This window comes from Zingiber officinale, chromosome 2A (genome assembly GCF_018446385.1).
Source record: "Zingiber officinale cultivar Zhangliang chromosome 2A, Zo_v1.1, whole genome shotgun sequence".
In the NCBI taxonomy this organism is placed as follows: Eukaryota; Viridiplantae; Streptophyta; class Magnoliopsida; order Zingiberales; family Zingiberaceae; genus Zingiber; species Zingiber officinale.
This window is the reverse complement of record NC_055988.1, coordinates 171725220-171742567: the sequence shown is the minus strand read 5'-3', so window position 1 is coordinate 171742567 and position 17348 is coordinate 171725220. Positions and strand designations below refer to the sequence as shown.

The following is a 17348-nucleotide window of genomic DNA, read 5'->3' as shown; positions in this document are numbered from 1 at the left end:
TATATAAAAACCTTATACTCTGTATTTCCGATGATCAATTTTGAATTCAATAATATATCTGATTTTTTCTTTTTCTTAATTTATATATTATCAATGTCAGGGAACACACTTCTGGCTTAAGAAATAATCAATGGAAAATCAAGAAGTTGGACTAGTGTAACCTGCCTATTGAGTCCGACGAGGGCATAGTTTGCTGCGGATTTATGGAGAGGGAAGAAGACGAGGGTGGTGTTGATGAGAAGACAAGGAAGCGGCGTTGTAGAGAAGAAAAGGAAGGAGACGACTCAGACGAGGGCGTAGCTTGTTGCGAACTTACGGAGAGGGAAGGAGACGAGGTTTAGCCGTTGGCCCGTTGCGGAGAGGAGAAGGAAGTACTGTTGCGATCTGCGGAGAGAAGGAAGTGTTTAGGGTAAAACAATTAAAAATAAATAGAAAATTTTTTTATCTGAGCCTAGTCTGGGCAGCTGGGCAGTGGGCCTACTGGTTTAGATAAGCTCTGCCCCTTATCCCCCATTTCCATCATCGGCGAGGGTAACAATCGACGTCATCCTCTTAGTAGATTTGCTCTTGTATTAAATTAAATTAATATTTCATAGTATTTTTATATTTATTAGAATGTGACGGATGTATAGAAATTAATTTTATATAATTATGAAATCTTTAGATTTATACTCGAACGAAATTGATTGATAAATTTTTTAAACACACCAAAACAAAATTAATTTGAATGGAAAAACATAAGTCGATTCTCATTGATATGAAAACGACGGTAAAATACAAAAGTAGATATACTCATAATTTTGAAACTATAGTATATTATCGTATATGATTTAGTTATTTTAGAAACTTATCGCTTGTAGATGAAAAGCTGATTTAAAAATTTAGACAATTCGTACAAATTTACTTGGACATTTATGAGACTTTAAATGCAGCAAAGGATCCGTACAAAATCTACTGACAACTTTTTCAGCCGACGACTGACCGACTGTGAAGCGTCAAGTCAAGTGAATAATAAATTTTGAGTTTGGGCCTCATTCGTAACAATAGAAACAATGGGGAGCCAAATGAAAATTGTTCAAGATTCTTAACAATCAAGACTCTGCTCAGCTCTGTTATGCCATGGCGATTGCATACCGGAAGAAGAAAATGGATTCCAGATTTTGGTGCCCGATCCTCCTCGCCTTCGCCATGCTCTCCGCCGGAGCACGCTCTCAGTCGACCGACGCCCTCGGCTTCCTCTCCATCGACTGCGGCCTCAACCCCGGTTCGTCCTACGTCGACCCCGTCACCAACATCTCCTACGTCTCCGACGCCGGCTTCATCAACACCGGCGTCAACCGCAACATCTCCGCCTCCTACTTGTCCGACGTTACCCCCCAGCATCTCCGCACCCTCCGCTCGTTCCCCAACGGCGCCCGCAACTGCTACACCATCGGATCGCCGGCGGTGGCAAGGGGGTCCAAGTACCTCCTCCGGGCGTGGTTCGTCTACGGCAACTACGACGGGAACAACGGCCAGCCGCTGGCCTTCGACCTCCACCTCGACGTCAACTACTGGTCGGGGGTGAACGTGACCAATGCCACCTCGCACCACATGACGGAGACCATCACGGTGGCCACCGCAGGGTATAGTTCAGTTACTAGTTAAAACCAGGGAACTATTGAATGAACAATCAACAAATGTGATCTCTTTCTTTTAGATATTTCTCCGTGTGCCTGGTAAACACCGGCACAGGGACGCCGTTCATCTCCGCAATCGACTTGCGGCCGCTGAAGGACAGTCTGTATCCGGCGGCGAACGAGTCGCGGAGTTTGGTGCTGCTCTGCCGGTGGAATTTGGGAGTGGCGTCTGACTACTACATCAGGTTTTTATTTATTTATTTATTAATAATATTATTTTAATTTATTTACTCGATTTATTTTGGAGTACAGGTATCCGGACGATCCGCTCGATCGGTGGTGGCCTCCAAATCCGTCGATCTCCCCGTTGTTGAAAAACGTCGCCACCAACTCCACCGTCCGAAACCTTCCCCAGGACTCCTTCCAAGTTCCCTCCGTCGTCATGCAGACCGCCGTCACCCCCTTCCACGGCTCCAGCATCGTCATCAAATGGGATTCCTTGGCCGGCGACGACGTCAACCAGTTCTTCCCCATCCTCCACATATCTGACATCTTAGATCCCTCCGGTAGCAATCTATCACGGCAGTTCACGGTCTACGTGAATGGACTCCGGTGGGTGGGGGGTATAATGACCCCCCCTTACCTCTACTCGGCCGCCGTCTACAGCCTGGCGCCGCTCCCTTCGTTCCCTACCTATAACATCTCCATCAAGGCTCTCACCAGCTACACTCTCCCGCCCATCCTCAATGCCTTCGAGCTCTTCAGGACCATGAGCAACGCCTCCGTGGCCTCGGATGCTGGAGATGGTAATTAGTTTTTTTTTTTCTAACGTACGTTCTGTAGAAAATTTAATCTTTTGTCATGTATTTTTTTTTAAAAAAAAAAGGTGCGAAAACGGAAGCATTAAAAGAAAATAATAAATTCAGTCCGCACACTTGAATCCCAACACACAGTAGGGTGAGATGAGAGTGATCCAAAATCTTGATCCAAAAAGAAACCGAGATAGCAATTATCTCTCCTACGGGACCACATTCAGATATATATATTTATAGGGTCCAAACCCGGTAGGTACGAATTAATGTTAACAGTGATAGGGCTAGCTAACATGTTAATTAGTTTTATACATATAATTCCATATTCAATATTATAAATTTGTGATTATAACAAAATTTAATGGATTTGTTTACAATGATAAATTATGTTGCTAACGTATTAGCGCATCTAATAAAAATTAAATCCAAGTTCTTCCATTTCATCTTGGAATGAGCATCTTGTATTTGTCACAATGCCATCTCTTTGTTACATAAAAAAAAATTGCTTTCAGTCTGATCCGATTTTAAAAACACTGGACACTGGTTAAGAGTTTCACAGGTATTGCAGGATTTAAACAAAGAGGGTGGATTTCAGTTTTATTTGCAAGTAGTCTGTTTGCTTCTTCACATCTCAACCAAGAAGGTTTACTTTTGGTACTTTGAATATTTATCAGAGTTACAAAGAAAAACATTTTTTTAGTTTTATGGAAATGTAGTTAAATTAGTATGATTTAGAGAGACTAGTAAAAGACTTAATCTAATAGTAAATTAGAGAAAAATTTCTAATCATAATATTAATTTTACATGCAATTTCTATGTCCAAAAAATTTTAAAAAATTTTGTTTCCATTCCTTGCATGTAAAATTTTATTTGTTTCAACTTCATCATTCAAATATCATTATCTAATTGTTTTTCAGATTTTTTTTAGGTACAAAAGTCTAAAAATAAGTATAATTATTTTAAAATTTAGTACTTTAAACTAGAATTGAGTATATTTTTTTATCAAAAGAGTATATTTTCTATCAAATTGAGCTCGACTTTTTTCATAGTTAATATAATTCTTCTTAAATTCCGGATCATTTAAAAAAATTTAATATATTTTTCATTCAATTAAAAATCATTTAAATAAAATTTAGTATATTTTTTATTCAATTGAGTTGAAAAAAGAGTCGTATTCAATTTGATAGAAAATGTATTATATTCTAATTTAATGTGTTGAATTTAAAAAGAATTATATTTATTTTTAATTTTTTTATATCTAAAAATATTAGAAGTAATTAGATAAATTAGTTTCTATTATATTTGACTAGAAATGGTATATAAAATTTTATTTTTATTAGAGACTGCATATAAATTAATCTAAAAGGTATTTTGAAAAGTGTGACAAGAAATTTTATGTGTGAGAAAGATGTGCCATGAAAAATGTTAATCTACAAAATTTGCATTATAAGGATATTTAAATAGAATAAGTTATGCAAATAATGAAGATGTCTAAGAATAAGATTTCGGTTCTTTGTGACATATAGTGGTCTGGCCTGTTGAACCCTTCCGTCCATTCAGGAACTTCTCGTCGGCTGAAGTGGTGCGAAAACGGAAGCATTAAAAGAAAATAATAAATTCAGTTCACACTTGGTAAACGGTGGAATCGTCACTTTAGCAGTCCTCTGATCATAGTCCCATAAAATTCTAGAGGAAATAAATCACGGTTAATACTGGGCAGGATAAATGACTGAGGGTCGAAGGAATTTTTGGCACAACAGACCAGGGTTTTATCCTCGAGTGCAACTGGCGACCTTCGACCCTACGATTTTATTGACAAGCTGCAGGCACCTAATCAGCTGATTCAACCCGTGAGAGCAAATTCAGTTCACACTTTGCAGCAAAAGGCGAAACCCTGGCCCCCAGAGCCCCCACCGACCGGACCCACGGTCATTGTGAGGGAGGTAAATCGCAGCACTCGAGCTAACATGGGACGGATCGGGTGGGATACAGGGATAGGAGATTTATTCCTCCGTTGTCATTGAGTTTCGACCCGATGACCTCATTACAGCAACTTCCACCCCATATCATTTCGGATGACCCACGGGGTCAAATTCAGTTTACACTTATGCTGCAAAAAGGTTGGAACCGCCAACCTAGCGGCCCCCTCAACTCGGCCCCACAAGTATGAGAGGGAGTAAATCACGGTGAATACGGGTCCGGCTATGACATGGTGGTCTCAGGTGTTTAGCACGGACAGATATTGATGTTATCGCATTTGCTGCCGCAGACCCTCGACCTCTCGACTCATGCTGCAAGAATCCATGTCATAACCGGTTGATCCCGCCCGTGGGGGCAAATTCAGTTTACACTTGAATCCCAACACACAGGAGGATGAGAGAGATTCAAAATTTTGATCCAAAAAAAAAAACAAGATAGCAATTACCTCTCCTACGGGACCACATTCAGATATATATATTTATAGGGTCCAAAACCGGTAGGTACGAATTAATGTTAACAGTGGCAGGGCTAGCTAACATGTTAATGAATTTTATACATATAATTCCATATTCAATATTATAAAGTTGTGATTATAACATAATTTAATGGATTTGTTTACAATGATAAATTATGTTGCTAACATATTAGCCCATCTAATAAAAATTAAATCCAAATCCATGTTCTTCCATTTCATCTTGGATTATGTCATCTATTTGTTACAGAAAAAAATATGCTTTTACTCTGGTCCGATTTTAAAAACACTGGTTAAGAGTTTGACAGGCATTGCAGGATTTAAACAAATAGATTTCAGATTTATTATCAAGTAGTCTGTTTGCCTCTTCACATCTCAATCAAATATGTTTATCAGAGTTTAAATGCAACAAAGAAAAACAATTTTTTAGTTTTATGAAATTGTAGCAAAATTAGTGTGACTTAGATATCTTTAAAACACTACAACAAATGTTTCCAAAAGAAAAAAACAAAAAAAAAAAAAGAAAGAAAAACTAGTAGACGACTTAATCTAAAAGGTGTTTTAAAAGTGTGACAAGATATTTTATGTGTGAGAAAAATGTGTAATGAAAATGTAAATTTACAAAATTTACATATAGGGATATTTAAATAGTAAAAATTATGCAAATAATGAAGATGTCTAAGAATAAGATTTCGGTTCTTACTATATCAATTCAAAGTCATCTGATTCTGATACCACATGTAAAATCAATGCATGTGAGAGGGAGAATGAATCATGTGTTTTAAATTTTCTCTTTTTCGGTTTTAAGAAATATGAGTGCGCAATGGAATTAAAAATAGAGCAGAAGACAAAAAGGAATATAAACACAAGTGGTTCGGAGACTTCGACAACTCCAATTCCAAAATCCACGTTCCCTTGGACTTTATCGATGGACAATCCACTAAAAATCTTTTCCGGATCCGTCGAAAGAGAGAATCGAGCACAAATGATTGAAGGAAGTGTAACAATCATATACTTCCTCTACTCAATAAAAAATAATAAATAATTATAACTTAAATTAAAATATACCACTCCGTAGTAAATGGAAGTCGAAGTTTGAAGTTGATGTCACAGCGTCGCAAGAAAGTAGCTTGCATGTGATCGGCGCAGCAGAAGGATTATAATTGCTTGTATTGAAGTTGTATTGTGACAGCTAAATGAAGGTTCTTTTATAAGCCTCTTCTAGGTGCCTGAATCACCCTGGGCACCTTCAACGAGACTTATCTCATCTTGGGATTTCGCCGACTTATCCATATATGGCCACTTGTACTCAATCTGAGCGCCTGGACCTCTAATGTGTTTGTGCCTCATCAAAGCTTTATCTCTGAAACTTCATCCATCTCTGGGCACTCAGACTGGTCCGATTTGGTTCGGTTTGATTCGATTTGATTCACTTCATTCACTTGAGGTGCCTCTAATCGCTGTTCAAGATAATAATCTTCCGGAGGTCATATCTTTTGACTCTGGACTCATAATCATGGTTTGTCAGTGGCAATACGTGTAGGATTTGAACATATGTGTATGTCTCAACAAGCAGAGTTAGAAAAATATATGTATGAATAGTTTATATATATTTATGAGTTAGATCCTGTCATACCAAAATCAAAATCTAACACAGAGTTTGTATCTCAACATAGATCTTTAAAATATATCTAAGTTGGACTAGCACCTATAATCCCATCGGGACTCGTCCTCACTGGATCTCTCTTCTCTAGTGCTTATCTCCAATTACCATTTGCATACTTACTTGACTCTGATATCTTGATCCACCATATCTTTCTACTAGATGAACCATTTGGACTTCGATTAGTTATCATGTTCTGCAGACCCAACTGGATTTCCTATCAAATATCAACTTATCTACACTTTCTATCAATTATCAGGTCCTCCAGATCTAATTGGACTTCAACCTGGTGTTAGGTTTCATCAAGTCTTTTAGTCATACACACTTGGTAAACAACTTAGAACACAACAACTAACTTTAACCACTTGTCATATGTCAAAACACCCGATTTTAATTATTAGTGTTGAGTATACTAATAATCCCTCCCTTTTGATGTAATGACAATCCAAGTTAAAGTTAGAAAAATAATAAAAAAATAACAACATTAATAATGTTTAAGGGGAAAATAATAGTAAGCATGATGTTTAATTATTCTCTTAAGTATTGTTTAATTTTGTGTTATAATTTTTCTTATTTTAAACCCATCACTACTCTCCTTATTTGACATTCATCCAAAACAAGTAAAGTATAAGGAATAAGTAGAAAGCAAAACATTATCAATTTTAAAAACATAAGCTCAAGCATCTATTTGCAAAATTAATATTTGAAATAAGAATATCCCTTTTTAGACTTTATAGTTCAAAACATAAAATGAAATTTTAAAAAATTATTAAAAAAATCAAACAATTTTTAAGTATGCATAGTTTTTTCAAGAACCTTCCGCTATTTATCTATATTTATCATTTACACTCACTTGACTTGCCTCTTAATTTACCAGATCTTCTTACTAGTTGTTAAGTCAGCAGACCCAATTGGACTTCGGTTAGCTGTCAGGTCCTGCAATCCTAGCTAGACTTCTTTCTAGATATCAGGTCATACCTTGACATATCTAGACTTCATGTAGTTATTAGGTCCTCAGACCTAACTGAACTTTAGTTTGATGTCAAGTCCTCTAAACTCATTAATTTCTATACACTTGGTAAAAATATTAGATAAATAAGATACCTAACTTTAATCCATTTATCATTCATTAAAATATGAGTTTGACCATTGATGCTAACTACACCAACACATTTGTGTAGCTTTTTAAAATGTTATTATTATTGTGAACGAAAATAGTATTTGGTGGAGTCTAGATGATACTGTTATTTTATATGGTAAACAACTATTGTATGCTCTTCCATTTCATCTTGAAACAAGCCTTGTATTTTGACAATGTAATTTCTTTGTTACATAAAAAATTCTCTATTTTTCTTGTGTTGTTCCCAAAGGATGTTTACATATCTCCACAATGATATAATATTGTCCACTTTGGGCCTAAACTCTCATGGCTTTGCTCTTGTGCTCTCCTTAAAAGGTCTTATATCAATGGAGATATCTTACATCTTTTTAAACTCATGATCTTTATCAAATCTTTCCAATGTAAGACTTTAATTGAACCTCAACAATCCTCCCCTCAAACGAAGGAACACAATTACTCTCATGGTTTGAGTCTCTCCGCGAGCATTCGGTCACCCTGATCCGCTCTAAGCCTCCCCGCAAGCATTCGTATCCGGTCACCCTGACCCGCTCTGAGCCATCCGGTCACCCTGACCTACCTTGGGCCCACCCTCAACTTCATTCAAGGTTACCCCACATAGCATCTGATCTGGATCATGATTCTGATATCATTTGTTGTGCTCAAAGGATATTCACGTATCTCCACAATGACATGATATTGCCCACTTTGGGCCTAAGTCCTCATGACTTTATTTTTGGGCTCTCCTCAAAAGGTCTCATGCCAATAAAGATATCTTACATCCTTTTAAACTCGTGATCTTTATAAAATCTTACTAATATAGGACTTTAATTTAACCCCGATACCTTGCTCTTGTGTTAAGATACAAGTTCCTTCGTCCTTGGCAATAATGTTATGTGTAGCTGATCGTCATTAATACTTTATTTTAGCATATTTGATATATAAGATTATTCAAATTCAAAAATTGAGACTTGTAGAAGCTAGTGTTTTCAAACACAAATCTTGGGTTTGAATGGGTTGACCTTCGAGTCTTGGTTTATACGGTCAAGATATTTAGAAAAATTATTAGTGCAATCGATCTCTTGTCAAAGTTAATTAGGTCGGTTAAGTTCAAATTTGTTCAAGCTGAGTTTCAATATTTTATCAATATGTTAGTTGGATTGAGTAAGATATCAAGTAGATCAAATTTGATTAGATACTTAATGGTGAAAAAGTTCAAGTGAATTAGTGGTTGATCGAATATTTGGTAGTCGAATGTTCAATAGAGAGTTGGCAAGCGGAAACTTTTGGTAGGTTAAGGTCGGTTGGATGTTAGAAGTCTTTACAAGTTGATGTAGGACCAACATAGGAGGATCCAATCTTCAAATGGTCATAATTTTTTATTTGGATATCGGATTGAGGCTCTGTTTACACACACGCTTAACTCTTTTAGAGATCTGCATTATTTGTTACTGGGTGTAATGCATAACTGCCAACTTGCGGGTCGAAAAATATCGTTTAATACTTTTTCGAAGCCACTGGATGTCTTTTTTTTTTTTTTTTTACTATTCTTAGTAATTTCTCTTTTTATAGTATTTAGGGTATTTTGGATATGCCAGGTATATATGGTTTACCTATATAAGTGGTATGTTTAGCTATTTGAGGGATTATTCTCATATTAAATAAAGTTTTTTTTTTTTGATAAAACCTAAAGAACTATGGATTTTTTTTTTATTTTTGGGGTTTCTTTTCTTGTCTTCTCCTTTAATCCCCTTCTCGTCAGCCCGTAAGATAATCGTTATCATGTTCGGTGTCACAAGTCAAGATGATGATTGGATGTTAGATAAAAGGGAAGTCCTAACATGTCATGACTGATCGGATGTTAGACATAAGATAAGAAGTTCAAACAGGTCAAAGGATTAAAAATAATAAATTTCCGATATGTCAAAATTGACCTGATATTGATCAATGGAAAGTTTATGATGAATTTCCAACCGTCAAAGTTGATCTTGTACATCGTAAAGTCTTAGCATATTAAGTTTGACTAGTCATTGAGCAAAGGCAAGAAAAGAATTTAACATTGAAAAAATTGAAACAAAATTATTAATTAATTATTAATGGCGTGATTATGCTCGCCCAGCGTCCCCGATATTAATTGATTATTAATGAACTTTACGAAATTGGATTTGAGTTAGTTTTCAGTTTGACACCAAATGCCAGAGACAGAAATATTTCAGTTGGATGTAAAATTATGTTATCGAAATAATGTCAAACTAATATTTAACTTAAAAATATTCATTAAAAATCATATATTTCCAGACAACACTTGGGTGTTCACGACGTGATGAGTAGTACATGGCCACCTCCCAACTGCCAATAATCGATGATATCTAATTGGCTGACAATTCAATTTGGAGTTTTAAATGATTCTTGATGAATAATTTTTGGGCCATTTGATGAATCCGGAGGTGACGAGCCCAAAATTTTGGTAAAACTGGAAGGGAGGAGAAGCGCTCCACTTATTATAACTTATACAGCGACGACTTTAAAGTCAAAGGGTGGGCGTGACGTTGTACAAAGTCAACTCCATGCAAATGTGCTTATCAGATATCCAAATTATACTGTCTCGCTGTAATATTTCAGATCCTTTATCTCCAATTTTTTTTTTCTCATGTTCTATTATTAATCGGATGAATCAGATTAAATTTGAAGGATAATTTACATCTTTAAAATATGTACAGTATCCTCGTGATGTGCAAATCATCCTTCAGATTTAATCTGATCCGTCCGATCGACAGTGGGACACGAGGACAGAAAAAAATGAAGACAGAAGATCTAAACTTTTCACTGTAAGTTCATCATCCAATTTCATCTAAAAATTAATTAACGGATCTAAAAAATTTTAAATCATTTTAAATTAAAATCAATATATCATTAATATTTTTTAATTTATCCTTATAGTCAAACTATAAAATTTTTTTATAGAATCATCGATTAGCTTCAAAAATTGGAAACAGTGTCATAAAAATTGGAAACTTAAGGGTGTGCAGATTTGCTGAATTTAGAGGTTAGGGACTCTTTTGTAACAAGATAAACAATGGGAAGTGAAATGAAAATTCTCAAGATACCAAAATGGTGTATAAAACGCGCATTAATGCGAGAAGCTCTGCTATCCCATGGCGATCGCAAACCGGAAGAAGAAGATGGATTCCATATTTTGGTGGTCGTTCCTCCTCGCCTTCTCCATGGCCTCCGCCGGAGTTCGCTCTCAGTCCACCGAAGCCCTCGGTTTCCTCTCCATCGACTGCGGCATCGAGCCCAGTTCGTCCTACGTCGACCCCCTCACCAACATCTCTTACGTCTCCGACACCGGCTTCATCGACACCGGCGTCAACCACAACATCTCCGTTGCCTACGTGGGAGACTTCAAGGCCCCGCGGTTCCGCACCCTCCGTGCCTTCCCCAACGGCACCCGCAACTGCTACACCATCCGGTCACCGGTGGTGGTGCGAGGGTCCAAGTACCTCCTCCGGGCGTGGTTCTACTACGGCAACTACGACGGGCTCAACAGCCAGCCGCAGTCCTTCGACCTCCACCTCGGCGTCAACTACTGGGACAGGGTGAACGTGACCACTGCGGAGCCATTCTACTGGACGGAGACCATCACGGTGGCCACCGCCGGGTATAATTCAATTCGTAAAAGCAGAGAATTATTGAATGAACAATCATCAAATGTGATCTGTTTCTTTTAGGTACTTGTCGGCGTGCCTGGTGAACACCGGCACGGGGACGCCGTTCATCTCCGGGATTGACTTGCGGCCGTTGAAGGACAGACTCTATCCGGCGGCGAACGAGTCACGGAGTCTGGTGCTGTTCGGCCGGTGGAACATGGGAGAGGAGTTTGACTACATCAGGTTAAAAAAATAGGACAAGTCTTGTTTTATGATTTTTTTTTAAAAAAAAATGCTTTTAAGATTAAAAAAATAGTTATTTGGATTATTAATGGATTCTATATCGCTTCTATTTATTCGATTTTAATGAAAAAATCATCGATTTCGAAGTAGTTTAGTTTGGTGGATTCATTTCTAATCCAATATTTCCCCCCCCCCAAAATGTGAACTTTCTGAAAATATTTAGTGTCACAGATATATCGAGTATAATTTTCTAATTAATAATTATAAAAGCTCTTTAAGTAATGTATTTATTTATTTTGGACTCAACTGGTAAAATGAGCTTGGCGGTTCCTTGTCTAGGTATCCGGACGATCCGCTCGATCGGGTGTGGTTGCTACTGAGCTCTACGCAGATGAAATGGAACGACGCCTCCACCGACTCAACCGTCGAAAACTTATCCGAGGACTTCTTCCAAGCTCCTTCCGTCGTCATGCAGACCGCCGTCAACCCTATCGATTCCTCCAGCATCGTCATCACATGGCATCCCTCCCCGGGCGTCGTCAACCAGTTCTTTCCCATCCTCCACATATCCGAGATCGCAGATCTCTCCGGCACCGATCAATCGCGGCAGTTCAACATCTACGCGAATGGATTACGGTGGCTGCCGGAAATAGTAACCCCCCCTTACCTCTACTCGGGCTTCGTCTACAGCCTCGTGCCCCTCCTTTCGTCCCCCACCTATAACATCTCCCTCGAGGCTCTCAGCAACTCCACTCTCCCGCCCATCCTCAATGCCTTCGAGCTCTACACGACCATGAGCAACACCTCCGTGCCCTCGGATGCTGGAGATGGTATGTAGCCGCTTTCGTTCCCCCCCCCCCCCCCCCTCTGTTGCAGTGTAACAGGGAGAAATATCTTGCCCGTTAATTGCTCGATGGAATGTTTCTGAAAGGGCTAAATCAGAGTGGGAAGGGAAAAAGAAGTTCCCACCTTTACAACAGTGCACATTTGCGTGAAGAATGTAGCTTTAGATGCCCACGAAAAGCTTAAACCTTTATCTTGAGATGTTCAAATTTAGTTTGTTTTCTATTTTTCTTCTTCTGAGCAATGACATTAGCTTACATTTTATTAATTATTTTTTCTCCTTTTTTTACAGTTGATGCCATGACAACAATCAAGGAGCGGTATCGGATCCAGAGGAATTGGATGGGAGATCCATGTTCGCCTAATGCTTTTGTTTGGGATGGACTAAATTGTACTTATATCTTGTCAAATTCTCCAAGAGTCACTACTTTGTGAGTTCTACAAGTTCATCTAACTCCAACTATTAATCATGAAATACCAGGACGAACCGTTTGGAAATTATTTAATATTCTTATTAGTCACTATTGTTCTGCAGGAACCTATCTTCAAGTGGGCTGACCGGGGAAATAACCAAATTTGTTGCCAGTCTTAGTGCACTCCAATACTTGTAAGGCTACTCATTGCTTGCTATTTTTTTCCCTTTTAGTATTCATTGAATATGGCAAACCGTCATTAGCAGTCTTGAATTGCCGGGGTCAATGCCTGGCCATTTTAGAGCCATGCAAGCATTTGTTGCGAAACCATGCTACATTTTAGAGCCTTGTACAAAGGAATGCCTTGGAAGGAATTATCAGCTAACAATTGTTCTTTAATCACTTTTTTTAGGGACTTGTCTTACAACAATTTAACAGGGCCAATACCTAGTGTTCTCGCAAACTTAAGTTCTCTTAAACTACTGTAAGCATAGTTCTTAATCCTTTTTTCACTTTATTGAAAAGGTAGATAATGGTTTAATTTTTCATGATTGCTTGCAGTGATTTGACAAGCAACCAGTTAAATGGATCAGTTCCTTCGAGCCTCCTTGAAATGTCACAAAATGGATTACTTACCTTAAGGTTTGTGTTACATTTAAGTTTAGATCCTTCCATTTTTCTTTAATGATTCATAATATGAAACGTCTCGCTTGATCATTAAAGAGATCTAGGCATGGAGCCAAGAAATATTAGGAGTTTATCTGTTTAAACTTTGGGTAATAATTTAGCATTAAAGTTTGTTCCATTTGTCCTTGAAGTAACTTGTTTCTTTCCTTTTTTGGCTAGAAATTCTTCATAACTTCATACATATCTTTAGCCATCAAGCAAGTTTATAATCTCATGCAGACTGGATGGGAATCCACATCTTTGTAACAATGGTACATCGTGCAATGTGATGCCTGCACCAAAAAAGAAGAAAATATCACCACCAGTGGTCGTGATTCTTTGTATAGTTCCAGTGTTAATACTTCTTGCGCTGATAGCCATAGTTTGGAGAGTGAGGAAAACACTAGGTGAGATTTTAGTGAAAAACTCCGCAGTTGTTTAGTAATAGTAGACCGTTATTTATTTTCTAACATGCATTTAACAATCTTATTCTTTATTTGAAACTTGAAAGGTTCGAGCATAGCCAACTCAGTGGATCTACAGAATGGTTTCCTAAAGCAAACAGATAATGCATTGCAGCTTGAGAATCGCCAATTCACATACACGGAATTAGAGAACATCACCAATAACTTTCAAAAGATCCTAGGCGAAGGAGGATTTGGGTCTGTTTTCTATGGACGTTTGGAAGACGGTACTCAAGTTGCGGTCAAAATGCTATCACAATCATCATCACAAGGAACTAAAGAGTTTCTTGCCGAGGTAAATAAATGTCATACATACGTGGATGGGTGAATTTATTTGTTTGGAGATGGTTGTTGAATTTGAATCCTTTAGGAGATTTTGTGTAACTAAAGACGGGGAGGGGCAACGAATATATAAACTTGAATATTTTACAAAACATTTTCAGGAGCTGACAAAATTTTATTATTCTTTTATAATTGTAGTATTAATTTTCTTGAACAATTGTCCTATCCATGACTGGTTAGACTCTATAGAACATTAACTGTCCCATAACTTCTGTTTCTTTAATTTAGTTTGATAGATGTTTCTAGTTTGTAAATATCACTGGTTGTATTTTTCCAGGCCCGACACTTGACTAAGGTTCATCATCGGAATTTAGTTTCTTTGGTCGGCTATTGCAATGAAGTAAAACATTTGGGGCTTGTCTATGAGTTTATGTCTCAAGGAACACTACAAGATCATCTGCGAGGTTTGGAACTACATTTAATATCATTATCTAATAGTTGGTTCCTTTCATAATATCACTTGCTTTATAACTTGCATGACAATCAGGTGACAAAAATTAGATTCAAACTTACAATCTAACTATTTAAAGATTTATTCTCCTGTCAAAACATGGTTGACTTAATCTAACATGTGTGTTCTTATTTGATTGTTGCAGTGTACAAGTAAAGTTTACTTATAAAATTGAATTATAGTTTTATGCAACTGGAATGCAACTGAGAGTACCATAGGGAGAATGATGATGTCTAAAATTGCTTTTATTTATCTTACAATGTTTTTCCAGGCATTACTGACCAACAGAATAATGGTGCTATTACTTATACAAAGCAATTTTTACTTCATTTAACTTATTGTTTTAACCTATTGTTGAATGCTGATGGCTTGTTAATTTGACATGATGCAGGCAGGGCAAACAATGCTAGGGCTTTAAGCTGGAGACAACGTCTTCATATGGCAATTGACGCTGCACAAGGTTTGGAATAATGTGAACTGTCAAGTATCAAAATCCCCTTGCCTGATCTTGAGACCATTCATCTGAGATCATCTTGTTTCATCTATTAAATTGTACTGCAGGGCTAGAGTATTTACAAAAAGGATGCAAACCGCCATTAGTTCATAGAGATGTGAAGTCGGGAAATATCCTTTTGAGTGAAACTCTGGAAGCTAAGATAGCGGATTTTGGGCTTTCGAAAGCTTTTCTAAGTGAGGTGAATAGTCATATATCCACTGTAGTGGTGGGAACTCCTGGATACCTTGATCCTGAGTATGTCACTGTTTTTCATTTATTTAGTTGTTTCAAGCAAGCATCTCTACCTAGTAGAAGGATAGTATCCAAGGAATTCAAAAGTTCTCACTTTGAGACCTATGATTTATATAACTATCCATCTCTGTGTGCTTGGACTATTTAGTATAGTATTTTTTTTTTAAATGAAGGAAAGAAGGCTTGGCTCATAATGTACATGTTTTTTCTATCTAGAAATGAAATGCAACCACTAAAAACATTAGTTGTTGTAACAATAAGTAGGCAAACAAATATGAAGAAATAGATTAATAGAAATAAATCAAGTTAAATTAAGATGAATCATGAGTTTTAAGATTAATATGCCAGTAGCATGTGGTATTTGGATCATCACTCAAAGTTAAAATCATATATCTTGCTTGTTTTAGATTGTAGATCTGTTTTGTCCAATAACAATAAGCATATGCACATTGTGAAATTCCATGGCCATATCCAGTCATGTCTCCACAACTAATCTTCTGAACTAGTGATTATCCTAACAATGAAACAAGCAACTTTAACTAAAGAGTCTTTGAGCTTTCATACTACATTTGTTTTTGTGCTAAATTTATGATTAAAAATCTGTCATGTCGCTTGTTAGGTATTACAATACCTCCCAGCTTAGTGAGAAAAGTGACGTGTATAGCTATGGAGTGGTTCTTTTGGAATTGATCACTGGGCTACCTCCAATAGTTCCAGGTACAAAAAATGTACACCTAGTCCAATGGGTGCTCCAAAGGCTTGATAGAGGAAACATTGAGGATGTTGTAGATCCTAGACTGGAAGGGGAGTATGACATAAATAGTGTCTGGAAGTGTGCTGACATCGCATTGAAATGCACGACACAAAGGTCCCAACAACGACCAAACATGACAGAAGTTGTGATGCAGTTGAAAGAGAGCTTAGAACTAGAGAACATTCATTATACAAACACAGTCACATGCAGAGAGAATCCATACTGAGAAGTAAGCGATGTGAGCCTGGACAGTGCTCCTCTTGAGACAAGAGTGTCTAGAATGACTGGGATTTCCGGACCAATGATAAGATAAACAAGGGTTTGCTCGACTTTTCCCATTGGTTGTTAAGGTTCAAAAATGTCATTTTCTTCAAATTCATTCCTGTGTATCGTTTTGCCATGTTATTACATGGCAAAAACTTTGGTATGTTCGTCCATTTCATCTTAGAACAAGCATCTTGTATTTTCACAATGTTACCTTTGTCACAAAAAATATTCCCTCTTGCTCCTTCTGTTAATATACAAATTCCTCAATAGTTGGCATTAATGTTTGTGGGTTTTCTCCGTAAAACTTCACTTTTATTTCAATAACCTTGCCTCCTTTTATATATACAAATTACATACTCATATTTAAGTAATTGAAATCATATACTATATCCTAATGCTATTATCAAATCAAATCTTTTAATTATATAATATCAAATGAAATCTATAATAATCAAATTTGTAATAAATTTGTACAATAAATCTGTAATAAATCTACATCAATCACCTTAATTGGTTCATCACACTTTCCCTCAATCTATGCGGTACCCAAGGATCATATTCATCTCACTTAGATTAGGTCTTAACAAGGCCTTGGTAAGGATGTCAACTGCTTGATACTCTGATGGCATGTAGTTAAGGGTAATTGGCTTATCTTCAATTTTCTCGCTAATGAAATGTTGATCAATCTCCACATGTTTGGTATGATCACGATGGATAGGATTCTTGACAATTGTGATAGCTGATTGGTTGGTTGTTGCATAAGATTTGAGTAGGGCATGACATCTCAACTTTGAAATCATTTAATAGCCGCTTTAGCCATATCCCTTAGCAAATACCTTAGGCT

At 37.2% G+C, this 17348-nt stretch overlaps 1 protein-coding gene across 1 annotated transcript; it reads left to right on the top strand.

Moving 5' to 3' along the window:
- The first annotated feature begins 1076 nt into the window (after window positions 1-1076).
- On the top strand, window positions 1077-16740 carry LOC122044270 (probable LRR receptor-like serine/threonine-protein kinase At1g05700). Its single transcript, XM_042604786.1, has 18 exons — window positions 1077-1625; window positions 1700-1864; window positions 1932-2432; window positions 2862-2892; window positions 4192-4374; window positions 10807-11324; window positions 11395-11556; window positions 11869-12386; window positions 12692-12830; window positions 12935-13006; window positions 13225-13296; window positions 13374-13454; window positions 13719-13885; window positions 13990-14237; window positions 14562-14688; window positions 15127-15195; window positions 15297-15486; window positions 16103-16740. The coding sequence occupies exons 1-18, from the start codon at window positions 1120-1122 to the stop codon at window positions 16461-16463; spliced, it is 4110 nt and encodes a 1369-aa protein (XP_042460720.1). The 5' UTR covers window positions 1077-1119; the 3' UTR covers window positions 16464-16740.
- Window positions 16741-17348: the final 608 nt, after the last annotated feature.